General features: G+C 45.3%; 2 protein-coding genes across 17 annotated transcripts in view; both read right to left on the bottom strand.

Moving 5' to 3' along the window:
• The window catches only part of RALGPS2 (Ral GEF with PH domain and SH3 binding motif 2), a 186,807-nt gene extending 178,303 nt beyond the window's left edge, over window positions 1–8,504 (bottom strand). The window contains exon 1 of the mRNA XM_064515623.1: window positions 8,372–8,504. The gene's annotated coding sequence lies outside the window, so the exon portion shown is untranslated. The remainder of the gene's footprint in view (window positions 1–8,371) is intronic.
• RASAL2 (RAS protein activator like 2) overlaps window positions 3,951–23,735 on the bottom strand; it is a 173,319-nt gene continuing 153,534 nt past the window's right edge. For 8 of the 16 annotated variants that reach the window (XM_064515616.1, XM_064515618.1, XM_026100973.2 and 5 more), the window contains 6 exons: window positions 22,300–22,499; window positions 20,470–21,331; window positions 16,029–16,178; window positions 14,445–14,647; window positions 13,855–13,942; window positions 3,951–9,281 (listed from right to left, as the gene is read on the bottom strand). In XM_064515616.1, the coding sequence (XP_064371686.1) occupies window positions 9,117–9,281; window positions 13,855–13,942; window positions 14,445–14,647; window positions 16,029–16,178; window positions 20,470–21,331; window positions 22,300–22,499 (1,668 nt within the window). In that variant the 3' untranslated portion in view covers window positions 3,951–9,116. The remainder of the gene's footprint in view (window positions 9,282–13,854; window positions 13,943–14,444; window positions 14,648–16,028; window positions 16,179–20,469; window positions 21,332–22,299; window positions 22,500–23,735) is intronic. The other 8 variants (XM_064515617.1, XM_026100975.2, XM_026100980.2 and 5 more) reach the window with 4 other exon arrangements.

Here is a 23,735-nt window from a genome sequence, read left to right as displayed (position 1 = left end):
GAAACACAGACTATTTAACCACACCTGGGACGAAGGAAGAAAGGAACACACATTCTAGGAACAAATTTACAGGCAAAGCTCTGTCTGTCCAAAGGGGAAGTGTGATCTTATGTACTTCAGCTAAATTGCAGGCAGAAGTTAATCTACTGTTTGTGATGAGGACTGAAACCCACCCCTGAACACCTTTTTAAGGTCTTTACAAAGTATTTTTTATGGGACATTCCTGGTTAGTGTCCCCTTTAAGGACAATCCCTCCTTACAGGACAACGCTGGCTCTGCAAAACGAATCTCTGCACGTAAGTCAGCTGCTGAATGTGCACAGGGGGTTAGTCCGGCTATCTGCCAGGGCGGGAGAGCCGCAGGCAGGTGGCTCTTTCAGAGAAGACTTGCCCTCTAAGAAAGAGAGGGGAAAACAAGCAACCAGCACATTTCTTTCTTCCCTCCTTCCCCAAATGCTAGGTCCCAGATGAGGGGAGGCTCCCCCAAATACCCAGCCATGCTGTTCCCACGGAGTCTTTCACGGAGACCAAACCGGCTTCTCCTCACAGGAACTGCTTCTGCGACTGCTGCTTCCTGGGTGGTGGTTGAACACACAGCCTAGAAGAAGGGCCCATAAAAGTTTCTCTTCCTTTACTGAGCTCCTGCCATATTATCCACAGGATACTTATGTGAATGAGGAGGTCTCCTTCAGCCTCCTCTTTGCTGCATCTCCCAGACATGAACCTTTCTTTCTACCTCAGCCGAGACAAAAGATGGGCATAACGTTAGAAGCAGCACCGACACTGAGCCTCCAGCCAGGAGCCTTTCTGCAGGCAGTAGGCTATTGCAAACCACCCATCCCAAAGGCAGGTATCTACCACAGCTTTACTTTGTTCACTTTCCTTCCCCATCGTGTTTGTTTTGCTCCTATGAATGCAGAACAAACTCTCGCACAGACTGCCTGCAGCCACCTCCGTGAGCCTTCCAGCGGTAAACAGGTACACATGGGTGTTGCAGGTACTACCAGGAGGGACTGTCCCTGTGTGATACTAAATGCTGTATGGTACTCAGCATCTGTTTTTTCTGTTCAGTGGTACTATTCTCTTGTAAATATACTGGGTCCATAATTCCGAAAATGGATTTTATCTCATGCGACTCTGAAGACCTGGGGAACACAAACACTAGTTAACTTAGGGAGGCAAGATGCAACTCTTATCAATAACACAGCCACTCCTGCAGTAATAATTTGTAAATTGATAGTTTCATGTAGGCTCCAGCATGGCACCTGCATGTTGTCTGACTTAAGTGAGCCTAGGTGAAGAGAGAGAAATAACTAAGGATAGGGGTGAATAAATGCAGCCTACAAATTAGCTGTAGTTCTTTCTTCACAGCATGCAGGTCATCATCTTTTCCAAGCAAAATTGGAACTGCTCTCCACATCTGTATACTGCTGCAAATAGAAGCCTAGACACAGGGAGAAGGGAGTGAGAAATGCCATTCATTTCTGTGCAGATCATATTTCATTCTGCATTAGTTTGTCATTACCATGTCTTTCACTCATGCTACCAACACTATGTTATTCGTCCCTCAAGGTCCCCCTCTCCCCAGTGTTAACACCACAGTCTTTAGGGTCATGTGTAGGGTGAAAGCTGGATGAATTCAGGGCGCGAGAGAAACCCCTATCCTGAGTGCCCTGCCCTTGCCAGCCACACTGGAGTCAGCAATAATTGGTAGTAATGCCTTCCCTCTACTTCAGCCAAAGCTGTTTTGTTATTTAGCTGGGCCAAGTGTGTACTGAAAAGGGGAGTCGGGTCTGCAGAAGCAATGTTTCCAGTGGCATCAGCATGATTACGTGTTCCCATAGAGCTTAGTAAGGACAGGTATTCCTACTTGCTGTAGGAAGAATTAAGGGGTAGCCAGGTTTCATGCCGACAGCCAAGATATTTGATCTACCTCTCCGCAGCAAAAAGACAGAATTTGATACATCTTCTGGAGACATGAGGACATTCAATCTGTGGGACCAGGAGAAAGGTGAAAGGCAGGAATGTGAGATGGGTTCTAATAAGAGCAAGGATTCTCTTCTCATGAGACTAATACCTCAGTGTAAGCAAATTGCTATTCCACCTGCTAATGCATTTAAGCAGCTGCTGCTCTGTACTTAAAGCAACAGCACACATTCTTGCACTAGAGGAAATCATTAAAGGTTTTACTCTTACATGCCTTTAGGCAGAAGGACTTCTGGAGGGGAACCTCTCCAAAGGAACATTCCAGCTGGAGTGGGTGAACTACATAAGTGATGAGAACAGATTACAGAGCCTGTGCTCTTCTCCAGCATGTCTGGAGATGGAGAAAAATCTGCACATTCATGTACAAGAACTTTGCACAGTAGAAGTAAGGAGCACATTCAAGGTAAAGCAGAACATTAACATCCTCAGCAGGAGGTAACACTTGAGTTTCAGTTGCTTGGCGACTTCCTGCAGTTTTAATTGCATTTCCCCAGTGCCATCCTAGCTGCCATTTGTCCCAGTGCTCCTGCTCTCCCTCAGTTTCCTCCCTCTGCTTCACTCAGCACATGCTCTGATTGCTTCCTTCTTCCCCCCAGGCCTGCCTGTCTCTGCCCATCCCTCTCCCTTCTTGTTTTTTCCCCACTTTCCAAAATCATGACACTAACATGAAGGATACTGAGGTCCCTCCAGCTCTACATCCCATCCTGTCCCTCCTCTCCCCTGCCTCTGCCATGGCTTTTTACATCACAGCTGCTGCCTCTGCCTTCTGCTCTGGGCAGCGCTTAGGACTGCCGCAGAAGAGCGTAGGCAACTCTCATGGGCGAGTACTGAGAAAATGGACAGCACATGGGTGTGGGAATTCACAGACGCCTCCTTCACAGATGCTGTTTGTACTGCCCTCATGCCCAGAAGCATCAGGCACCCGCTGTTGCGGGTTCTGTACAAACATGCAGGAAGACAGCCCTTGGCATGAAAAACTCACAGCCTAAGCAAGAACAAGGCACAACATGTAGGGGACTTGAACAGAACAAGGTGTAGGGCCAGGGTGGAGACACGCAGTAACAACTAACAGTTTGCTGTGTGTATTTTGCAGGCTTCAAAGCTACTGAAAAAAAAATTAGCATGCAAAATGAGAACAAAAAAAGCTTTTAGCAAAACATCCCCTTGGGTATAGATTTTGCATTCAACGAGAAAGTTTTTTCCACTTCTGTTATACAATATTTCATACACATGTGTAAGGATAATTAAAAATTACCTAGAATCCAGCATTTTATGCGAACCTGTAAATGAATATTCCTCTTCATGTCCACACTTCAAATACTGCAGCTTTGGGTGGGTGCAGAAAAACCTGAAAACCAGGAATTGACTGAACAAGAAAATTGGGCTGACCACATTTCACGTGTCCAGTGTGATAGGAATAAACCCATTAATTAATGCAATGTAGTTCTTTTTTTCACCACTTAAGTTGTTAGTAATAAAATAACCAAAAATCCCTTGCCTAAGATATGATTTCAGGCTAAGTAGTCTTTTAGCTTCAAAAAAAAGGCAAAGTATTCTACAGCCTATAAAAGCAGAGAGCAATTCTCTATGCCACCACAGATCGTCGCCCTCTCACTCCGCAATGCCAGGCATTTCCAGGCAAGTGGAAGGCTTCGGAAACCAGGAGAGGTTGCTGTAACAGGGAGGCAGAGCTCAGGGACAAAGCCCTGGCATTCAGGTGGGACTCCCCATCAAAATACCCTGCCACAAGCAGAACCTGGTGTCCCAGAAACTCGAGAAGGGAAGTGCTCTGCTGCTCGTCCCAGCCACAGACCCCTCCAGTTCACCCAGGCAGCTCCGGTTCCAAAAGCACATTATCCAAAACATTAAGCTGCACTGTCTGAATTTCCCCCCCACCATCCTAAGTTACACAAAACACAGGTACAACCTGATAGCAGAGAGAACAGAGTTTTAAATCAGCACAGGTTCAATGGGTCCAAACTGTTTAAAGTTAAAGTTTATTTGTATTCTTTGTAGGAATATCAATAAAAGACCTCAAATGTATCTGTATCTGTACATATACAAGAACCTTCAAAAATTATTCACAGAACAAAAATAAATCTTCTTTAGAACAAACCCAGGCAATGAAATGCAGAGATGGATCTCAGAGACCAAACAGTCCAGTGCTACTAGCATAAAAATACAGCTTGAAAAACAAGTTTATTACTTTTTAAGGTGTACTTTGTTGAAATAAAAAATAAATTATTTAGAGCTATCATTGTAAAACTGTTCTGTGTGGTAACACTCTTATTAAGGCCCTTGAGACAGAAAATCTATTTTTACAGGTAGGATTCCTGGCAGGCATGATCTGTAATGACATGCTTGCTCTCATGTGAGTTAACTTATGTGAAGAAGGAAACGTCTAAAAGCATCAGCCTAAGTTTAACCCTTTTGATCTGTCACGCTCAGCTGGATACCTGTGGCTGACCAGAACACTTCTACACAGTTAACGCTAATCACCGATGTAAATACACATAACGGTTTCACCTTGGACAGGAACTGTTTTTTAGGAACAACACAGACATTTTTGCAGAACACAGACAGAATTTGCAGAACACAGACAGGATACATATGTAGTTACCCTGACAGATAAATATTGCTGACACATTCCCAGTACACTGCTGTAAAAATGACTGACTTCAACGGTTGAGGTTTCAGATGAAGTTAAAAGCTGGTGGGTTTAAGCGAGCAATGAAATATGGAATTAATATAAAGAAAAAAAGCCTAAGCCAATCCAAAGCAATTGCAAGAACACAAAATAGAACTTATTAGATGGATACAGAATTTACTACTGGATATACCCCATATTCCCTTAACTAGAAGATATACACATCCCTTTCCATGCTCCTCTGGATCACCTGCTTAGAATTATTTCATTTATGAGCAAAGTTGCAAAATGTGTAGCTGTATGAATCTGGGCTTTTACACATAGCTGCCCATTTCTAATACACTAAGGAGATGACAGTTGGTACTTTCCAGATATGCAACCTCATTTCCCATAATAAAAGCCTGAATTCCTTGAGTTGCAAAGCATGGATGTTTCCAGAGGTGCTTCCTCTGTTCTCCACAAGTGCTTGTCTCATGTTCTTCATGCACCCTGCAGACACCGTACACAACATGGCAAAAGGCCACAGTGCCACAAAACACTGCTGTGTTTCTTTGCTGCACCATACCCGCCAGGAGCTTTTCCTGAGAACCTGGACGCCCAGCTGGCTTTGCCATTTGGGAAGGATCATCCTTACAGCAGTGTTGAGTACAGATGGCCAGCAGGGACTGAGCTGCCAGGATGGGGCAGTTTTTCTGTTTCAGCCTTAGGAACAAACAAATCACTCCTACTGGCTATTAATTTTTTCCTGCGCTACCTCAGCTGTTCCCAAATGGGAGCAGCAGTTGCTTGCAACAGCATTAGGCACATTCTGATGCATTTGGTGAAAGTACAAACCAAACCCCAGTGACTACAATGTTCATCAGATTTTGTGTTATTTACTTTTCCTCTCATTGCTGCACAAACCCACCAGCTCTTAGTCAGAAAGCAAATGCCGTCAGGCCCGGTTAGGGCTCTTGTTCCAGAACAGACAGACCTTTTGGCTGCCACGTGGTTTAGTGCCACTGGAATTTTATCAGACTGGACAAAATAGAACCTGACATTTTCGCATATTGTCGGCTTGAAGCAGCTTAAAATTTCTCTAGAAAGCCACTTGGTGACAAACTGGGAGAGACAGCTGCCTGCAGAACTCAGGAGCATAATGTTTTGTTCTGCAGCTTGATCAATTTTAGTCTTGCAACGTTGCGAATCTGCGACCTTCACCCCGTTTTGGGTCAACAGGCAGCTTCTCCTCCATACACAGACAAACACTCTTTGCACTTTAGCACAGAAATTGATATACAAGCAACACCAGCCAGCCTCGCAGCAAGCTGTGAGGGTGGTACTGGCAGTCAGACCCTTTTAGAAGAGCAACTTTTCCCAGTCTACAAGCTTAAGAAATACATAGGAGAAAGGACATTATTCAGAATGATACATCACTAAAGAGCTCACCAAAACATATAAACCTTGGGGCAGGTATTATTTCCTCTCTAAAAAAAGAGGACTGAAATGTCGCCCCTATTGCATTTCTTTGCAGAAACCAACATGTACTCCTTGGGCACTTCAGCATCTAACCATAGAGCTACGCCAGTCATCTTTAATAGATTACCAGAAAGCTGGTGAACTCTGGTGAAATGCATTTCCCAAATTAATGCTGGACTACTGCTACCAGAATGACACCTCTGCTTCTGCCTTGTTCTTCTAGCCTGGAGGCAAAAAAGCCCCATAGCCAATGTATTCCAATGGCTACTTGCTCTCACGTTTCAGTCACAGAACACCCATACCATTTGCACTGTGTAATAAATGAGCAATGCACATGCCCATCTCCAAAGGCTACTTTGGGGAAGAAACTTCCTATCACGCAGCTGTGTAAGTATGGTAAAATAGCAAAGGGAGAGATGCAAGTCACACAAAAATACTCAACAAAAAGGGGCTGCAAATGTTTGTTGTAAGAGAGAGCTACTCACGCAAGACAGAAATTAATCCATGCTTGATGTACAGCTACAGCTGTGATGCACGAAGGAAGGAGGAAAGGAGAAGGAACTGAAAGGCACAGTTTGAGGAAGAAAATATCAGAGGTCAGCAATGACTCAAAGCTGGAAGACATCATTTGGAAAGTACTGAAAATAAGTCACTACTGAGCAAATGCAGTGCACAACCCCGGTGTGTCAGACAGTGCAGACTTGGCTGCGATACGCTGAGAACGAGGCAGGAACGCTCCCTGGCCTGCAGAGCCAAGCCCCATCCGAGCAGTGAGAGACAGAAGCTTTGAGCTGAAAGAACTAAGCATTACAGATAAATCCCTACTCACTGCTGACAAGTCTTCTACCTCGAGATGTAAATCAACAGCCAAGGCCTTGTTAAGAGATTCATACACATTTTCCGTATACATCCTACAGTGCAGGAGATGTGGTCTCTGTATTTATGCATAGTTAGTAATGTAATAGACTTGTGTTACAATGTTTAACTGAAGTATTTTAACTGGCAGTAATCAAGGTAGAACAGTTAACACACTGCGCTCTACCACAAACTGAATTTGCCTACAGAGGTGAGATTAATCCATTTTCAAACAACGAATGTGACAAAAGACTCTGAATTTGGGCCCTCAGCATTGCCAACCCTTCATGTTCAAGGCAACACGAGTCAGCTTTCAAGAAGTCATGAGATCAGCTTAGAAATCCCCACATTTTTAATGCAATACAATTTTAGAGAGTCAAAAACTAAGGCCAGAAAGAACAATCAGATCATCGACTCTGACCTTCCTGAAATTCTAGTGCGCCTGCGCTCATCTCTCAGACTCTTTCTCAGTCAAAGCCTGAACTGTTTCGCTGAGCACATCCCGCAGGAAGGCAACCTTGAGGTTGTGCCCAGTTTTGAAGACATCAACTTTTCCAGTTTCCACAACTTGTTTGAAGGGTTAATTACACTCGCTGTCGTTAGTATACTCTTGTAATTCAAAATTGGAATTGCTGTTGAAATGATTTAATTTCTGAGTTCAAATCATCCCAATTTTTCCGTAAGAAAAAAGGGTTAGAAATGTACACTATGAGGTGAAAGTGAAGACTCACAATTAGTTGACTCAAGAAGCTGGGGCTTTAAAAAACCTCAGGCTAAGTATTGTGACATTTGATGAAATCATGAGAATTGACAAGACTGTGTCATTTATTGTGAATCTTTTACAGTATGTGAATGTCAGTATCTTGCACAAGAAGGTCACTTTGTAATTACAGATGCATTCACATATAGCCTGTGAGTAAGCTGCGGTGAAATGCAACTGAAAGTAGTTGGAGATGAAAAGTTTAGTCTAAACTCCTTAAGAAAAAAATTGGTGAGTACAGAATGCCAAAAAAATCCTTAAAAGTATCCAAAGTCAGACAAATTTCAGTGGAAATGGAAGACCTTAAAAAAAAGCTCAGAAAGCATCTTTCAGCAGAACTAGACTGGCCAATCCAGTGGCTGAAATAGTGAAACTGAACGTTACAGAGTTAAAATGAAGAAATCTAGAAAAAATGAATTTTGCATACAGAAATCTACTGTGCTGGGCATAGGGACCCTTTGGTTAGCCCTTTCTCCAGGGCATTAACCTGCCTGTTCCCGATGAAGTGCAGAGAATGAATTCAGGGTGCTACTGCATGGTACATGAAGTGAAGACTGGATAGAAATTAAAAAAAGAAAGAAAAAAAAAGTATTTACAGGTCTGTAAGTTCTCAAAACATAAAATTTAAACTGTATTAGAACTGGCATAAAAAAGAAAGAATCCTACCTTGAAAACTGCAGATTCCCTTTCTCTGTTTGATGGGAAGCCTGACTTTGTGCAAACGTAAGGAAACAAGCTTGCTGCTCCGAGCGGAGTTTTTACCCAGAATGTTCAAAAAGACTGAGGTTTTTTTTTTGCCAGAGTCCTACCAAAAGTAACTACAAGTTCCAGCAAGAGCGAATCTTCTCGTTAAAATGTTTGCTATTGAGTTTGCATTCAGTTAAAGAACAACTAGGGAAGAGGGGAATAAAACCAACAGATGAGTCTTTTTATAGAATTCAATTCACTACTATTTCACTCCACTCGTGTGCTTGTATCAGTCAGCCTGATATATACAGCTGCTATCTAATGTAACCCACTGCTCATCTCTCTCTCTCTCTCTCACCCACAACACACATGCACTCACACTCCCCTCTTCCTCCTCCAAGGGCTGCAGTGCTTTTAACAAGAGGAAAAAAAAATAATAAAAATAGCAATAATTAAAAAAATCTACAGTATTCACTTCCTTTTGGTATATTACATCGGCATTTTCTGTACATGACTCAAGAGATCCCTTTATTTACACAGTGATATGGAAGGACTCGTTCTTGGGAGCCCTATTCTCCTGGCCTCGAGTGGGGAATTAAGGCCCATTTTCAGAGTTTTTCTTTCTTTTGCATTTTAGCAGCATTATGTAAACCTGTGAGGGGAAAGGGGGTTCTCAAGTCAGCTCCCTCTTGTTGTTCTCCTCGGGAGCTGGCCGGCAGCCCATTTAGCAGCTGCTGTTCTTGAATTCACCATTCTCCGTGATGGAAAGCTTGGTGGGATTGGTGGGCGAGATGCCATTGCGGACTTGCATGCTGTAGCGCTCCTTCACTTGCGTCAGGGCACTCATCAGCCGCGTGTTGGCGGAGTCCAGCGACACGATCCGCTTCTCCTGCAACGAGCACCCCAAAGTCAGAGCTCCTTGGCAGATGAGACACCCTCGCCCCACCAGCCTGCTCTACCAGGAGTTTCCAGGACCGGGGCTGTGACAGTGCCTGCGGATGGTCTCCAGGCAGAGGCAGCCTTACTGACATTCTCTGGTAAGATGGGATATCTGCCTCTTTCTGTTTTCTTGGGGTAACATCGCCCATAGGCTTTTCACACGCCAGTCTGGCCCTTCTGGCCTTTTTGCACCAGGGAAGGGGACAGTAAGTCAAAGTTACATTGGCGAACGGATCTAGTCACAGTGGCTTTATCCAGGCAGCCTCCAACTGAGGCGGATGGAAATGCAGTATTTTGCCATGGAAGGGAAGGGAAGGGTGTGGGTGTTAATAACAAGAGCCAATTTTTTTTAAATGTGTTAGAAAAACAGAAACAGGCAGCAAAAAAAAAAAAAAAAGTGATGGGAAGTTTCATTCGGTAGAGAAAAGTGCAGGTGATATCTAATGGCCATCGTCTCTGTATACTGGATGGAGTGTGCTCAGAATAAACCCATGGTATGTTTGAAATTAAAAAAAAAAAAAGAGCAAATAATGGCAGCCTGCAGTTGCCAGCAGGAGCGAGGGTGCAATCGCAACATAGAAAAGAAGCAGCCAAAAGCTAAAACTAAGGGGTTATTGGAGGTGAAGGGGAGAGAGGGCAGTGTGGGTGGAGGGGGAGACGCCATCGACAGAACACAAGAACAAACACTGAGCACTGCTCCGAGACCCATTCCAGCTCTGAGGCCCCCGGGCTCCGCCGAATCGAGGGGTCGCACAGCCCCACCTGGGCTCTTCTGGCGCAGAAAGCGCCAGCCTCCACTTTCAGCAAAAGTATTCAGAAAGCTAAAGGACGTATACTAAATTTATTGAAACAAAACAAAAATAAATTAAAAAGACCGCCCAACAACAAAAGCCAACCTACTAAAAGCTAGACTGCCCGCACTGGGATACAGCACTGGCAGGTCAAGCCAAAAAGTTGGTGGTACAATTACAAATGTCAATTTTCATCTTCCCTCAAAAAAAAACAAAAAAAAAAAAAAAAAAACAAAAAAAACAAAAACGCAGCCACACAAAGCGGCAACAGACATTGCAACAGGTAAACATGCTCTCAAGGATACCAGTGCATTGGCTTTTTTTCACTGAGGAAAAAAAAATCTCTAATTTCTGTGACTTGGCTGAAAAAAGCCGCATGCAGGAACTCTGCCCAGCCCAGCCCTTTGAGAAACAAAATGAAGGAAAAATGATGTACAGAAGGCACAAACATTAAGGGATAGTTCAAACATACTGCTCAGGAGATGTAAGTGCTACAGCAGCCCCATGAGATTTTGATCCCAGCACATCAGCTACGCAGTACATCTGTAATCAAGTAATGTTTGCTTTCCTTAGCGGGCTTCTGCCAGTGAGTAAATGTTAGGGTGCAAAAACAAAGCAGAATTTAAATGCCGTTTATATTATAGCCCTGAAGAGACCCAGCTCCGCAGAGCAGAGCAGGAGGAGGAGGAGGCAGGAGAAATCAACAGTAAGGCAGGCTATAGCCTGCCCTAGCATTTTGCCCAGCCTAGCCAATGCAAGCGAGAACGGACAAGGGAGGAGCTAAGGCCTTAGCCTTTCCTCCCATGCTGAAATCAATGCTGGAGAGAAAAAAAAACCCAACCCAAACCAAACAAAAAAATAACTGCCTTAGCAGAGATGCGTTTCTCAGCAAGTTAAAGCTCCTCCTCCCTGGACTAAGATTTCCCTGAATATATATATTTTGAAATTAAAATTTCTTTCCAAAACATGTAGTTTTGCAAAGGGTTAAAAATGGAAGGCCGGGTATTTCCTGGCATCGATGAGTGCTCACTACACCAGCCTGCAGAGCAGCTGGGAATCAACACCTGGAGAATCAATCTTTAAAGGAGGAGCTTGGTGAGTAGAGGCACCTTCTCACTCAAAGGAAAAACACAACCTAACCAAACGTGTTTCTAACCCACACGAATTAGGCACGGGAAGCAGGAGGAGCTGGAATGGGTAGGAGGTCAGTGCACTGGGCCAGGGCTGGGTACTGCTCAGCTAGAGAACTGATTGGGTTTACTTGCCTGTTTGAATTATCTCATCCCCATTTATGACCTGTAATTTAACACAGCGGAGACGTCACTTGCAATAGCAACTGGGCTAGTACTCTTTGCAGCTCCGCTCCTCCGAGGAGAGTTTAGCCAGGCCTCCCCTGCTCAGTCTGGGACGCCTGGAGACCGCCTCGGCTCCCCAGTGTGCACGGGGCGCTGCACAGGGCCAGCGCGGGTGCTGCGAACACGGCTCTCCCTGCGCCACGGTTTCATAGCGTGTGCTACACCTGAACACCAGACACGAGAGCAAATCCTGAAAAGCATCTTGTGGCGATGTAATTAAGCACAAGAAGCCCAGGTTATCACTAATCCAGGCAGTCACTTAAATCTTCAAACAGGTGAGATAAGCCAGGTTCCAACTCTACTCCGTACATCTTGCACAAAAAAGACCTTTCCTTTTCTAGCCACCGTATATCCCTTTGCCAAATGAATCACAGACTGAGAAAAAACGTCCAAGTGTGATTTAGAAGGATCACTGCACCACCCAGCAAACCCCTGGGGGCTCCTCTTTTGTGACCGTTTGTTCTAAGCCTTTTACCCATCTCCTTTTCTGCTTAGACACCCATGAAAGGGCAATGACCACTAAGCCTTCCCTGTGAGTGACACTGAAGTAGTTAAGGTTTGCAGATGACCTTGCTTTAAGCAATGCTACTGTCTTTTCAACAATTCCCACTGCAGGTGCTAAATGATGCAAGTTCCTCAGTCAGGCACAGTCTCTCAGATCCTCCCCTCTAATATGTCTTTCTATGCATTTGTTTAATGTCCCTTTCACCTTCCCCTTTTCCTTCTTGAGGGGGGTGAGAAAGGTATCACATCCCTCAAAACCAGGCTGCTGTTTGGATAAACTCTGAAAAATGGCCCTGTACATTCAACTTCTGCTCCAGCTTTAAACTCGCAGCAGTCCTTGATCAGACTGTACGAAAGGTCTGATGTACTGTCTCCCCCTGCACCTCCCTGCCAAGAAAAAATAAAAAATAAAGCAAATGACTGACTACATTCCTGTTCATTGTCCAGCACTGCACCCCTCACTCTGGATTTTGAGTGCAAGTCCTCACGGAAGGGATTTCTTCTTGAGCTGCAGCTAGAAAGGGCAAGTACACTGGTATGCCCATTTAGCCCATCTTGCACTATAGCTAGGAAATACAGATGGTGTAATTCCAGTACAACTTTCTTCTTATTCTACAAGGTTAGAGAACAGATGGACCATGTTATTGTACACAAGTGATTCGCTCAGATTAGATGACATGGATCCAAAAATCCAGCTTTCATAAACAGTCTTTCTGAAGAATAACTGTGGGAAAACAGGCAGAGGCAGCAGACAAAACTTCGAACTTCGCAGATTGTCAGAAGGCAAATCTGCCACGAAGCATGTTTCTACTGCCACCAGCCTTTTAAGAACACATCTTTTCTCTGTTCTATATTTTCCCTACACTTCTGTGTAGGCTCGAACATTTCAATTACTGCTGGCCATCCAACAGCAAAGCAATGGCCAGGGTATGCCTTTTGCGCTCTCTTACGTCTGTGTCCTAATACACCAGTAGCATCTTCAGCAATGTTCAACTGAGGCATCTGTTTTTTTCACTCTACACAAGGAGAGACAACTTTCTGAAATAACTTGGGTTGCTGCTGAAACATGTAATCCTCTTAAAAGATCATCTATTAAAAATTATACAGTTGAAACTACTGAAAAGCCCAGAAGCAGGAAAGGTGCTCTCTAAAAGCAAAAACCACAAACGTAACAGGCAGGCAGATATCAAATCAGTCTCATGTTCTGTTGTCTAAGCTTTGCTCTCTGGCATCAGCATGGACACAGAAGAAAAGCTGAAACGATCCCACACAATACATTCACATGCATCACCCACTAGGTCCCACTTTCCATGACTAACTTGTGTGACTGAGGCAAGCACTGCAGGTTGGTGGCCAAGGGGTCGTTTCTCCCAGACTGACACGGACAGTCAGATGAGGTGAAATGCCACATAGGAGGTATTATATTGGGCAATGCTCCATGGCAAGCATTCTTTTTTCTTGCACATTCAAAGCCATGTTTTAGCTTGCATAGCTGAGATGCATGCACATGGCAATTAAACTACGCTGGTATGAAGCACAGTTTTTCCAGAGTTCCCAGGCCCACACTTGGAACGATGTCTACACAATGCACCACTGTTCCTTTACCACTTGGGATCTCCTAAAGTAGAAAAGGTTTTGGAGAAGCAGTCAGTCCTGTGATTTGCTGTCAAGCTTTTTCAAAGCCTTGTGTCAGATAGTAGTCTTCACTGTATAAAAAAACCAATTCTCTTCTAGGAGGCAGTAAGTCATGTGTGCAACACCATGGGACAGTACTGACTTGGAGCTAGATAATAATGCTGGGGCAGGAGCAGAGGGGAGAACAACGGGTTCTGAGCACAGAACACTTGGCTCCTGGAGATCCTGAGCTCCTTACCTGTGCATCAATAATTTTCTGCTTTGCATCGATGACAGCTTGCATCTCTGCATGATCCTTCTTCAGTTCCTCTTCAACTGCCATGAGTCTGATGTACAAAAAGAGAGAGAAATTAGGACAGTTTAATACTATTCCTGGGTGTTTTGGCTACTCTGGGGCTATTGCCTTGACTTCTCCTACTGTCCTCTCTCTGCAAGAAGAGAATTCTGCTGCATTCAGGAAAGCTTATCTATCCTTCTGACACCCGCAATTGGCTGAATTTATTATTCGCAAAGTAGGCATTGCCAAAAATCTAACTGTTCTGTAAAACTACCCCTTGAGTATAGTTGCCAAACAAAGCAAATAGACTAGTTATGAGTATAGCAGAGACTAGGGTTAGAAATTCCTAAATCTTTTTATCTGCTCTCCTGGCAATCTGAGGCAAGTCTCAACACTTGTATCTCGGTTTCTTCATCTCTAAGGCAGTACAGGTATCACTCCAGAGATGCCAAGATGCCCACATAACTACCTTCTTTACTGTCAAAGAAAACATGTGACAAAGGGGAGCTTCTTGCCCTACATGGTCTGCAAACTCTCCAGCAAAGTCTCACCTGCTGATGATACTTTTCATCTGGCTGTCCTTCTCCTCTTGCTGCCTGCGCAGTCTCTCCTCGCTGTCTTCCAGTCTGGACTTGTACTCCATCAGCAGCTTCTGCATTTGCTGCTCCTGCACCAGAAGGCGCCGCTCATACTCCTCCAGCCGGCGACTCGACACCTTCAGGCGCTCCTTCAGCTTGGCTATCTCTTGTTCATACTGCATGTGGAAGGAAGGAGAGAAGGAAGGAATCAGAGGCAAAGGAGAAAGGAACAGATCAGATTATTATTTTCTGCTGCTGTTGAGGGAAAGCCACCATTTGCTTTCATTAAAAATAAATTGATAGAAGCAAAGGAAATGACAAGCAGACAACTGTGGGCAACCACAAAGGAGCATGTAGGCTCCCATTGAACATTAAGTTATTCCCACACTGTAGGATGTCTTCCTGTAGCACAATTAAGGCCCTCAAATAGCTCTGACATGGCTCCTTAGTCCTGCCTGGTAACATCCCCAGTTATTCCAGACCCAAGAAGTTCCCAGACAGAAGCTGCTAATAGTGTTCAACTGTAAACAGATGTCCTGCGGTGACCAAACTTATGAAAGGGACCAGTATTGTGACCCAAATAACTCATTTTTCAGGACCTAATGAAGATATGAAACCAGCTGTCTCAGGCTGAAGGCAGAGCCTATCACTCACTACACAGAGTCTGCGAATTTACTTGGCTGAGGTTTCGTTCTTCCACCTACTGCCTCTCTGGATAATCACTTCTGCAATAGTGCAGTGAGTCTCAGCACATTTCACTTTGGTTTTGGTTCATTCACCTTTCCTAAAAACTCTGTGTTCCCACTTCTTGTCCACCACATGTTCTCTTCCTCTTCTCTTCCTGCCCTCTCAAAATACCAAACCTCTTATTAGACCTCATCACTGTAGCAGCCATACACATGCAACTTTATTTGGGAAAATGACATCTATTTTGGCAAATAAAGACACTTAAAAAAAAAAAAAGCCTCTCAGGAGATGATGGACATTTCTGCGTAGCCCTGAAATATTTTACCATCTAGATGACAGACATTTGCCTTGGGTGAAGCCCGAGACAAAATCTGAATGCAGTTGCTGATCAAGATTGAATTGCATTTGCAGAGACTTGTACAAGTGCTTAGCACATACCAACCTATATTCAGTTGAGTTAATAATAAATTTTTTTAATGGAGTTTCATGATCACTAAAAAATTTTGCAAGTGTAGAAAAATGACAGTATACTGTAGCTATAATTTTGTCATAAAAGATAATGAGTTGAGCGCTTAGGCAGCATGACTTACGATGCAAGTAAATGCCAAATATCAGGCTGTAATGTATGAACTCTCAGCTATGTTGGTGTGCACCCATTTGACATGGTACAGCCTGGAAATAGATTAATCTACAGTATGGGATATTGTACTACAGCTACTATAGGACAGCATGTACAGTGGGAGGCTATGCCAACAAGACCTGTGTTTGACTCCGGCACAGCAGCACCTGAAAGGCATCTTGAACCCAGCTGAGGGGTGGACAAGGCTCGCTAGAAGCCAGAGAGTCTGCTGCATACAGAGTAAACTCTACCTTCTCAGCATGCTTGACTTCATCCTGATTCTGCTCTGCATCCTCCTCCACTTCTTCATACTGCCCGTTATTGAGAACCCACGCAGCTGTCCTCTCCACTGGTGACATTGTGGCAGAGTCCACAGGCGAGTGAACCTGGAGCAGAGACACCTGTAAGCATTTTTCAAAGAAATTATATACGAATCAGCTCTGAAATCTCATTTATTCAGAGCAGAAAAATGACTATGGATCTGTCAGTCTCAAAGCCTCCCCTCAAGCCCCTCTTCCAGAGAGGCTTCATCCTCCCTGGACTTTGGACACACAGCACTCAAATGAGTCCCTCAAAAAAAAAAAAAAATTCAATGCACTGGAGAAATTTCTCTCTCTCTGTCTAGATGAGCTCCTCTCTGGAAAAGTTCTTATTTCCAAATCCTGTCATCATCCACCTTCCACTTCTCCCAGCTTTTCAGTAAGATGATTGCAATCTTAGGTTTCTCTCACACTGAAAATAGAGCAATAAAACGTCACTCGCAGCCTGCTCGGGAAAGACAGATTTGTTTCTTTGGAGGATTGAGCAGCTTAACTTGAGAGCAGCTTTGTCAGCTGGGCTACAGAGAGCGCTCGCGATGGAGTACTGGGCTGCGTGACTTCGATGGGAGACTGCACAGCAGTACATAAAAGTGGCAAAGAGCTGTAACATTATCATTTCAGTGTCTATCAGATTTAGATGGTTTATTGTAGCATATATGCTCAGTCAAGGCTGGAGATGGAAGTCAGGGCAAGCAGCGCTTACTAGGAGAACTTGAAGAGGAGAGAACTTAAAGGGAATCTAGAAGGAAAGCCAACAGAAGACACATGAAAGTCTCTGCCCGGCTGAGGAGAACGTGGCTTGCTAGAAATTCCAGGCAGTTTTGGGGGACAAAGGCAAGTTTATAAGCATGGCAATTAGCATAATTCCCCTTGAAAGAGCTACACTGTCTTAACTCTTGGAGAAATGTGAAAGATGGACTTTTCCGCTATTTGTAGCTCCTTTTTGTGCTCAAGCAGCTCTTCAGATCACTGCCTTGTTTCCATATTTTATGAAAGGGAAATGTGCTTTGTGGAAGGGGGATTTGGAAGTCCAGGTTTCCATGAGAAGCTCTTTATGGGGGAATAACAGCTTCTCCAGGTGAGTCAGGTGAGGGATCCTGAACAGCTCTGTGGTTTGAGGCAGAGGCCCTGTGCCTGGAAGGAAGTCTTGTCTTTGCAGCAGAAAGACTAGCAGCTCCTTTCAGCTGCAGTACGACAGCTTGGCAAAGCTCCTTCAGCTGGATTTTGCATGACAGTATTTGCTGTGAGGCAGCCCGAGACTATGAGCCGTGCGTGGCTCTGCCAGCAGCCAGCTCCTCGCAGAGGCAGCTGCTCCGGCACTGGAAGCTGCTGGAGGAATCGGGGAGGGCTACGAATGAACGGCGTCACTGTCCCTTGGAGTTGCACAGGAATAAGGTGGCAGAAGGGCGACTACAAGCTGCATCGCCAGCCTCGTGACGGACGGCTGATCACCAGCAAACCTCGCCAAACCACCTTTCAGCTGCAGGACCACACGTTTTCAGCAGCCAAGCTCAGAAAGTCTACAGAGACCATGCAGAAGTGGATGGCAAGTACTTAAGATGCTAAAGGGTTATGAGTTATTCTAACATGGGGGAAAAAAAAGAGAAGCTTGCTAGGAACGTGTATTAATTCCCCTCTTTGCCCCCCTCCCAGAGGAACACACTGACACTTCTGTTCCCACCTACCTACTAAATGGAAATGGAAGGCAAAAGCTGACCTCTCCCAGCAAATAAAGGGCCTGCCTCTATATTCAGAAACAAATGGGACTTGTAGAGAACAGAGTCTAATAATTATAACGCCCACAAAGCATGCCTGGAAAGAACATGCCAAGCTTCTGCTCTTATTTAAAAAAAGAAAAAAGGAGAAAAGAGAATTCCACAGCGCAATTTGCAATTAAAAGGAGGCAATGGAACTTGCCTCAGAAAGCTGCTGGCCGCTCAGTTTGGCACACACCGAGGCGCTTCTCAAGGGCGGGGGCAAGGAAAGGACAAATTGATTTCTGTGACTGACGCAGGAGCGAGTACTCTAATGAATCCAGAGAAAACAATTAGCGTGGAAAAGCGAGGGCGGAAAAACAAGCAGACGCACATCAGCTACAGAGGGAGGAAGGCAACTGCCCCGAAGCCAGCCATACTTGCAGGCATTTAGAAAGCTGAAGGTAAAGAGTAATTGGAGAGGAGGGAGCTCCGAGACATCGCTTTGATGCGAAGCAAGCAAAGGTAACCGATTTACACAGGGGCAGTCGGGTAATCGGCAATTTAAGATGGAAGAGGCAAAACAGGAGACTACGCAGGGGTTTGCAAACAGCTAACTGAGCATTTCTCTTAGATGTACAATGGGCAGGAGCCACCTGTGCAAGGTGTGTGCACAAAGGCTCTGGAGACAGGTTGCCTGCACGGTCTCTGCCGCCCTCCTCCTGAGCTTGACACCTTTGAAGTGAAGCCGTCGGCGTTTATTTGTCCCGGCGCTTCCCCTAACAGGCCCGAGGGAAACGTACCGGTTCCACCGGGACTTCTGCTAAGATACTGCACCGAGCCAGACGCTACAGCTCGGCAGATCATAACATACAGGTTGAGGCTGTGGGCCTGAAAACTGGAAAGGCGGCTGCCTGATTTTCAAATGTATCCTTTTTTATTGGCCTAAAAATTTCCCAACATCTCTGCGCTAGATTTAGATGTGTTCAATATACTTAACCTATCAGCCCCTCCGTGCCCAAATGTAAAACAAACGCTCCAAAGGAGGACACAAACATATGCACTTCAAATAATACGCAATTATTTTCTTTGGTATTACTAGCTTGGCATAAGAGCCTTTGCTTTGTGATTCAGTGTTTCTGATCTCCCCGTACTTTAATGAGCTCGAGCTATCAAAGCAGTTTTGAAGCTCTGATTGCTCCTGGGTTCCCCAGGCATCATCCAGACTCTCCTCCTTTAGACGGTAACCTTCAGGAAAGCTTGCCAGGAAAGCCACACCAACGGACTGATCCCAGTAAACCCTTCGGCAGAGATTCAGCTCATGCTGGCAGTTACGTTCTTCTGCCAGCTTCACTTCAGCAGCCAAAACCCTTCCCCTGCATAACCGTGTCCTCACTAGTGCTTTTGCCAGAGGGGCTTTGCCAGTGAGGAGGTCCATAACCTCCTGCTCCTTGCTGATGGAGCTGAGCTGCGGAGCCTCAAGCTCAGGGGCTGCAACTTTCTGGAGCAAAAGTCCTCGCTCGTGCCTGCGGGCCGAGCAGCGTCCTCTCTGGAAGACCTTGCGGAGAGCAGGAGCTCACTGAAGCAGGGCCAGCACCAGCACAGCCCAGCTCCACGCACAGAGCTGCAACAGCATCGTTCTGCTTCCCTGGGCGCTCGCAAGGTTTGTTTCCAAAAATAGCCCTTCAAAAGTAGGCGAAGTAAATCACACACCCCCGTGCTTACCTGTCACAGTGACTGCAGAAGACAAACATTTGATGCCAAGGAATGGCGCAGGCGTTGCCCTTAAGAGCCTCACCTGCCCAGCTGAAAAGCTTGTAACACAAGCACTAACACAACAATTTTTTCCTCTTTACTATGAAACTAATTTAAGAAATGCTTTTTCATATACAGCACATCACAGCAGGATTTTCTTTTTTTCTTTTTTCTTTTTTTTAAAGGTAAAGGAATGTTGGCTTTTTGTCAGGAAAAATCTTGATTTACAGAAAAATTAAGTACATGGAGCTGCCTATGATCAAGTGATCAAAACACATTAGGAGATGGTACATATAAACACTCCTTTCCAGAAGGTGTTTGCAGTATTCATAGTTTGGGATGATTAATGAAAAATCAGTATTTGGGAGAGGCAGCAGCAGATTGTTGCCTCGTGGTGAAATGCGGTTTTCACTACACTTAAGACAACTCTACTTAGTTATTACTTTGGCAGCTGTTTATTCCATGGTATTTTGTCTTTATTCATGTCTCTGTTTTTAGGTGGCTACGATTTTAAATGAGCACCACAGGGCAAATGCATTCGCACATGGCAATCAGCTAACGTTTTGGAAAACAGCTTCTTTGCTTTTTTTTATTCCGGAAATTTTCAAGTTCTGTTTCTTTCAGCAGGCCTGCTGCTACCTTAGTAAATGCAAAATGTTTTTTTTTTCTTTTAAGTTTAGTACAAGAGCATCCAAAAATAAGAAGTAAGCTAGGCTCGCCAAGCTGGTAACGGTAACAAGCAGAACTATTCCTTGTACTTGCTACCGGACACTGCTGAAGTGTGTTCTTCAGCCACTGCTCTTGATTCAACTCATATTCCTTGTCTCGCATTGAAGTCAAATGAAAGCTCTGAAGGTCAATGCAGTAATCAGCTAAATATCTAAGCAGAACATTGCAAGTGCCTGGGAAAAGACCTTCCTTACCTGCTGTGTCTGCTGCCTCTGAATTGCCCTCACCTTTGGGACAGGGCTCTCCCGAGAGGATGAGGATTGCTGCCGGGACCGGCTCCCATTCTGGACGGGTTCGGTCACCATGGCCCCCGACACCGCCGACATGCTGCCGGTGCTCCGCAAGGAAGCACTGTGCGGCAGCGACTGCGGCACCTTGGCCCTGGCGCCCAGCCCGGCTTGGTCCATTTTGCGGATCTGTGCTTGGCTGCTGCTGTTCTGGCGGGGCAGAGCGATAGGCACGTGCTTGTCTGGCACGGTGGGCCGCCGGGAGAAATCCTCGCTCTGGGTGCTGCGCTTGGTGAAGTCCTCCATGCTGCTGTTGCTGGGTCCGCTGAGTTTGAAGTCTTCGCTGTTGCTTCGGCTCTGGGAGCTGGCAGTGCTCAAGTTCTCCAGGCTGGAGTCCACGGAGGCCTTTGGCATTGGCGGAGGCGGGTTGTTGAGATGGTAAACTGGGTTCTGGAATGACAGAGGCTGCAGACTGCCCTGTTGGTTCAAAGCTGGGTGCAGAGGCCTTCTCACCTGGGGAGCGCTCTGGGGTGTGCTCTGGGTTTCCCACAGCTGTTTGATGTTGGCCACCTGGGTTATAGAGAGCTGGCTGCCGGCCAAACGCAAAGGCACGTCGTGCATGATGGAAGAGTGATCGCTGTGAGCCGTGTGAGGGTCCTGGAGGTCCATGAGAGAGATGCTACGTCCATTGGGCAAGATGCTTTCCCTTTCATCCTTATCTGAGTAAGTCATGCTCTGGGTGGATGCCTGCTGAACCAACAGTAAGGTCTTGCCCCTAAAATATCCATCTACATTTTCCTGGGTTGGAGACTTCAGCTTATGCAAGTCACTGTGGAATAGAAAGGAATTCGGTTATTTTTTAACCAGCCAAGACCCCACGAGACCTTTCCCAGAGAAGCCTTTCTACCTCATTTAACACCCCCCCGACTTCCTTAGTCCGAAAGCTTCAAGGAACTAGATTTTCTTTTATGAGCTCTCTGTGTTTCAAGTTGCAACACACTCTTCCTTAATTACCACTTATCTTTGAGCATTAAACTTGATTCAAGAAGTGCTTCATATTTATTTTTCACAAGTGAAATGCAAACCATTCCCACCAATTCCTCCCTGCTTAGACATTTCTCTTCCCAGCAAGACTTCAGAACATTTCAGATTCCATTTAACCCTTCGCCAGCTCCATATTACTGCACGTGTCTGAAAACTCAACAGGAGCTGTGTGAAGGCTCCTGTAAATCTAGGCAACTCAGAGGGATGGCATTTCCACCTGTCAAAACGGGACCTCATACTGGACAGTGCAGAAGCTAGGCAGAGGCCACAGTATGCCAGTTCTTTGGTGTTTCTGCCATGTCATAGCTTTTTGCTTCAGATTAATTGCTACTACAATGTGGGAAATGCTATACCAAGCAGAGAAGGGATTGTCTTTGTTATTTCAGTTGTTATCAAGTCCCACTTATAACACAGATTTTTCATTAGTGCTAAAAAGGCAGCCCAGTCTCCAGAAGGAAACATTACAGCTCACTCAGATGGGCAGTAAATAGCAAGACTGATAGCTAAAGTTATTGACTTCCAGCCAATGTATCACTCTGGCTAAGTCAGAAGCTTAAAGGCTTGAGTGCTAGCTCATGCATCTCTTAGTGGGATGCTGACCTCCCTGTGACAGATGCCAAAATCCCCAGCTCCTACAACTGACCCAGACAGAAAGTTCAAGCAATGAAGCATTCAACTCTCCCTGGGTGCTCTTAAGTGAACCCAACCACCCCCTTATCCCACGTCTCCCCTCGAGCTCTGGCTGTTACCTACCCATCAGTGGGGTCCTCGAATATCTTCTGAAGCCCTGAGGAGAGACTGCCACTGACGTTTGGACTAGAGCTGTGTTCGGTGAAACGCCTCAGCTGCTGCTGTATGGGCGTAGGGTTGGTCACTGACTTGGTGATGTCAGCAAGAATACGAGGCAGAGGTCCCAGTTTTGCCACGGTCGCCTGTAGGAAGGAATTTTCACCCTAATTGGACAACAAGCACCGCGGCATCCGCCAGGTTTTTGATAACGATGCACAGAGGCGGAGGGGTGGAGGTGGAAGGAAGGAGGGTGGGTGGTTGTGTGCGGGTGTGCCAGGACCGTAATGCAGTGTTACGGAGCAGCATAACCACGGCGACGAGATGGATGGAGGAGACGAAACGGGGTGCAGCAGACATTGAGGAAAGAAAAGGAAATAGAAAAGAAATTAGGATTGACCCCCAAAAACAAAAATCATGCTCAACAAAATCAAACTGTGGCCATTCCAATGCAAAACTATCATGCAAAGCAAACTAAGGCCAGGGTGGGTGAGGTCAAAGTGAAAACTACAGTATCTACTCATTAAAGGGGATTTAAAGACTACAGATTCAGCTAGTGGGAGGGAACTTTCCAGGCAAAGGGAGTCATGTGGTAAAAGAAATGCATGCCAACAGACAAGGGATGCGGCATTCAGGGGATCATGAGAGATTTGAGAGGGTTGAGGGAGATGGGGAAAGGAAGGTTTTCATTTCATGAGCCTTTGGGTTTTGGCATCCCACACTGATGCCATCTTCTGTAGCAAATTGTTATCAAAAACTAAGGCGTTCCTCCCTACTTAAAAATCTGTGTGAAAACATCAGCGACCCTCATTCCAACATTACCACGACAGGTAGGGATTAAACGCTTGGCTTCCTGTTTAATTACGCCTTAGCTTGGTGCTGGCCAGGCCGAGCGTGGCAGCAGCTGCCCGTAAAGCAGCCCTGAGGGGAAGGCTGCTCAGTCAGAGTCTTTATTTTTCCCCCCTTTGGGTCAATGTTGGTTTTATCATCTACACGGTGCCGCTTGCTCTTGTGACTGAAGCAAGGAGGTGAAAGTGCTGGCGGTTTAATGATCAAGTAAAAACCCCTGCAAAGACAATCTTCTTTTCAAAGATGTCCTTATTTTTCCCGTAAGCAGGTATTCGGTCAGCCTGACTCCAGAGAGAGGTCTCTTTACAGATGCTTTCTTATAGCGCATCTTCTGGTCTATTAAAATCTTTGAGGTTACTTCTGTCATCATTTCCCAGTCATTACCTACAGTAACGCAGTATTACAGTGTAACTTTATCCCTTAATTCTCTTTTTAGCAAATCGCTACACCAGCTCCCAAGGGCCTGTTAGGATAGATCCATACATCTAACCTACAGAAAGGGCAAAGCACATCTGCTTTAATGGTTTAGGTCTGGTTCCTTCCCCTCCCAGCTG

This window comes from Dromaius novaehollandiae, chromosome 8 (genome assembly GCF_036370855.1).
Source record: "Dromaius novaehollandiae isolate bDroNov1 chromosome 8, bDroNov1.hap1, whole genome shotgun sequence".
NCBI classification, from domain to species: Eukaryota; Metazoa; Chordata; class Aves; order Casuariiformes; family Dromaiidae; genus Dromaius; species Dromaius novaehollandiae.
This window is presented reverse-complemented; position numbering and strand designations above follow the sequence as displayed.